General features: G+C 49.7%; 1 protein-coding gene across 1 annotated transcript; it reads left to right on the top strand.

Moving 5' to 3' along the window:
* The first annotated feature begins 1,099 nt into the window (after nt 1-1,099).
* LOC145494223 (protein CFDP2-like) lies at nt 1,100-2,140 on the top strand. The gene has a single exon (XM_081473676.1). The coding sequence runs from the start codon at nt 1,100-1,102 to the stop codon at nt 2,138-2,140; it is 1,041 nt and encodes a 346-aa protein (XP_081329802.1).
* Nucleotides 2,141-2,921: the final 781 nt, after the last annotated feature.

The following is a 2,921-nucleotide window of genomic DNA, read 5'->3' as shown; positions in this document are numbered from 1 at the left end:
ATGCTGGTGCCCATCCGTATGGGCACCAACATGGCGGCCGGAAACCAACAGAAACATTTGTCACTGAGTTTTGCTACAAAAGCGTGAATTTATCCCTCGAGAAACTCTCAAACATTAAAATAATACTTTTTCTAAGACAAGAACTATTCAGATAGGCAAGTTCCCCGAAATAAGTCACTTTTTTAACCATCATGACAGCTCTCTAGGCCGTCATGTAGACGCCGCGTCACGCAAAAGCTTAGAAATTCAAGCGTAGTATATCACAAAACCAAGAACCCATTCGAAGCGAAAATTTGTATGAATATTAGTTTTCAGCTGCTCTTATACTCTTATAATGTCCTGGGTCATGACGTTACACTGCCCCAGTAGTGGGGCTCTTTTGTGAGGAGCAACTGAGCTTGGGGAGATGTGGAGTAACCCCTTAGCCACTATTCAGCTCCCAGGTCCATCCTGACCCGGGATGGTGGCACCTGCTCAGGGTCCCTTGCTAAGGGTTACTTAGCACCCACTGCCTTGTGGATGGCTAGGGATAGCTAAAGGCTAAGGGAGTCAACCCTGACAGAAAAACCGGAGTGGTAGCCCCGTAGGCAGCCTGGTGAGTATTATCCAGTCGCTGGCAGCTCCTGCAGTCGACCTGGTCCCAAATGTACTGGCCATGCCTTTCCTTTGGACAAGACTAGTGAGACCGAGAGAGGGATTCTGGTGCTGGGCAAACCAGTCTCCTCTTAATTTTGCCCAGGCTTAGCAACTGGAGAGGCAACTTCAGCATGTTGTATGGCCTTGCCTGGCATGGCATCAAACCGGGGAATGGCAGTTACCGGTTCTAAGTCAGGGCCCGATTGGCGTAGGGCTGGGCGCCAGGGGCCACTCCTGACAGTGGGAGGGGCTATTTAGTCCCACTGGACAGCTACCTCCCGCTTCAAGCTGAGCAGCCTTCAGCCAATAAGGTGCTGTCCCGCCATGGTTCACCTGTCCTGTGTGGGTGCATAGGTCTTAGGCTTGGAAACAGGCTGACAAGTGGACCACAATTCCTTCATCCACGGATAGAGCAAGACGGAAAAGCCCAGCTCTCAAGTTTGGGAGCTGGAATGTTCGAACGATGACGACTGGCTTGAACATGGACATACGAGATATTGATGGCCCACGCAAAACTGCTGTGATTAGCAGTGAACTAGCAAGACTCAATGTTGACATTGCAGCTCTGCAAGATACACGTTTAGCAGACTACGGCAGTCTCAGAGAGAAGGACTACACATTCTTCTGGCAGGGCAAGAGCGAAGAGGATCGCAGAGAGCAAGGAGTTGGCTTTGCCATCAGGAACAGGCTCCTTCCAATGGTGGAGCCCGGCGACTATAAGTCAGAGCGAGTCATGCACATTAAGCTCAATACTGTAACAGGAACAGTCCACCTTGTATCTGCTTACGCTCCTACTCTGACATCCAGTAGTGACATCAAAGATGCTTTTTACAGTGAGCTCGAAGACTCCATCAAAAGACTGCCAAAAAACCACTCCCTGATAATTCTTGGTGATTTCAATGCTAGAGTAGGGGACGACCAACGGTCATGGCCCATCAGCCTCGGGCATGCAGGTGTCGGCAAGTGCAATGAAAATGGTCAGCGGCTCCTCGAGCTCTGCACACATTATCAGCTCTGCATTACCAATACATTCTTTACAGTCAAGAAGCAGCACCGTGTATCCTGGATGCACCCAAGATCCAAGCATTGGCACCAGCTGGACCTTATTATCGCTCGCCGTGAGCACCTACACACCATTCGTACAACCCGTGTATTTCACAGTGCTGACTGTGATTCGGACCACTCCTTGGTCATCACCAAGGTCGCCTTCCGTGCCAAGAAACTTTATCACGTTAGGAACCACACTAAGGCTCGTATTAACGCAGCTGCCACTTCCATCCCAGAGAAAGCTGCGAAATTCCAAGATCTGCTTAACAGCAAACTGAGAGACTGTTCTGATCTAGAGGCAAAAGAATGCTGGGATCAGATCAGAGACACCACCCTCGCTGCTGCCATCCAAGCATTTGGCAAGACAAAAACCAGGAGCCAGGATTGGTTTGACGCAAACATTATCTGCTCCTGGAACACCGCAAGAATCCAACACCTGAAACCCTTGCTGCCCTAAGGCGGGCTAGGAGTCACGCTAAGGAAGAGGGCATTAGGTGTGCCAACAAATTTTGGCTGGATCTTTGCTCAACCATCCAGGTTGCCGCTGACACTGGCAACATCCGAGCCATGTTTGAAGGCATTAGGAAAGCTATAGGTCCAACTCCAACCAAATGTGCCTCATTGAAATCCTCAAATGGTGAAGTAATTCAAGACAAGGCCAAGCAACTCGAAAGATGGGTTGAACACTATTCTCAGCTCTACGACCATGAGAACCCAGTCTCCGCAACTGCACTCGACCAGATCGAGAGACTGCCAAACATGCCTGAACTAGATAATGCCCCTACTCTAGAGGAGCTTCTAGGTGCCATCAAAGACATTTCATCCGGCAAGGCACCAGGATCAGATGGCATACCTGCAGAGGTCTTCAAATGTGGTGGTGACCAGCTTCACAATGTACTCCATCAGTTGTTGTGCAAATGCTGGGAGGAGGGAGCAGTCCCCCAAGAGATGCGAGATTCTATTATCACAACCCTGTTCAAGAACAAGGGTGACCGCAGTGACTGCAACAATTATCGGGGCATCTCTCTCCTTTGCGTTGCTGGCAAGCTCTTTGACCGTGTGGCACTCCGTCACCTTCAGCAGCTTGCAGAAAGAGTGTACCCTGAGTCTCAGTGTGGTTTTCGATCCCAACGCTCAACGGTTGATATGATTTTCTCTGTGCGACAGCTACAAGAAAAGTGCAGGGAACAACAACAGCCTCTTTTCATTGCCTTCATCGATTTAACTAAGGCTTTTGA

Source organism: Orbicella franksi, chromosome 8 (genome assembly GCF_964199315.1).
Source record: "Orbicella franksi chromosome 8, jaOrbFran1.1, whole genome shotgun sequence".
NCBI lineage: Eukaryota > Metazoa > Cnidaria > Anthozoa > Scleractinia > Merulinidae > Orbicella > Orbicella franksi.
Note: the sequence above shows the minus strand (reverse complement) of the source record. Positions and strands in the feature narration are given on the sequence as shown.

Excerpts from the sequence above, each read along its gene's own strand:
- LOC145494223 (XM_081473676.1), top strand. The coding sequence starts at position 1,100 with ATGACGACTGGCTTGAACATGGACATACGAGATATTGATGGCCCACGC.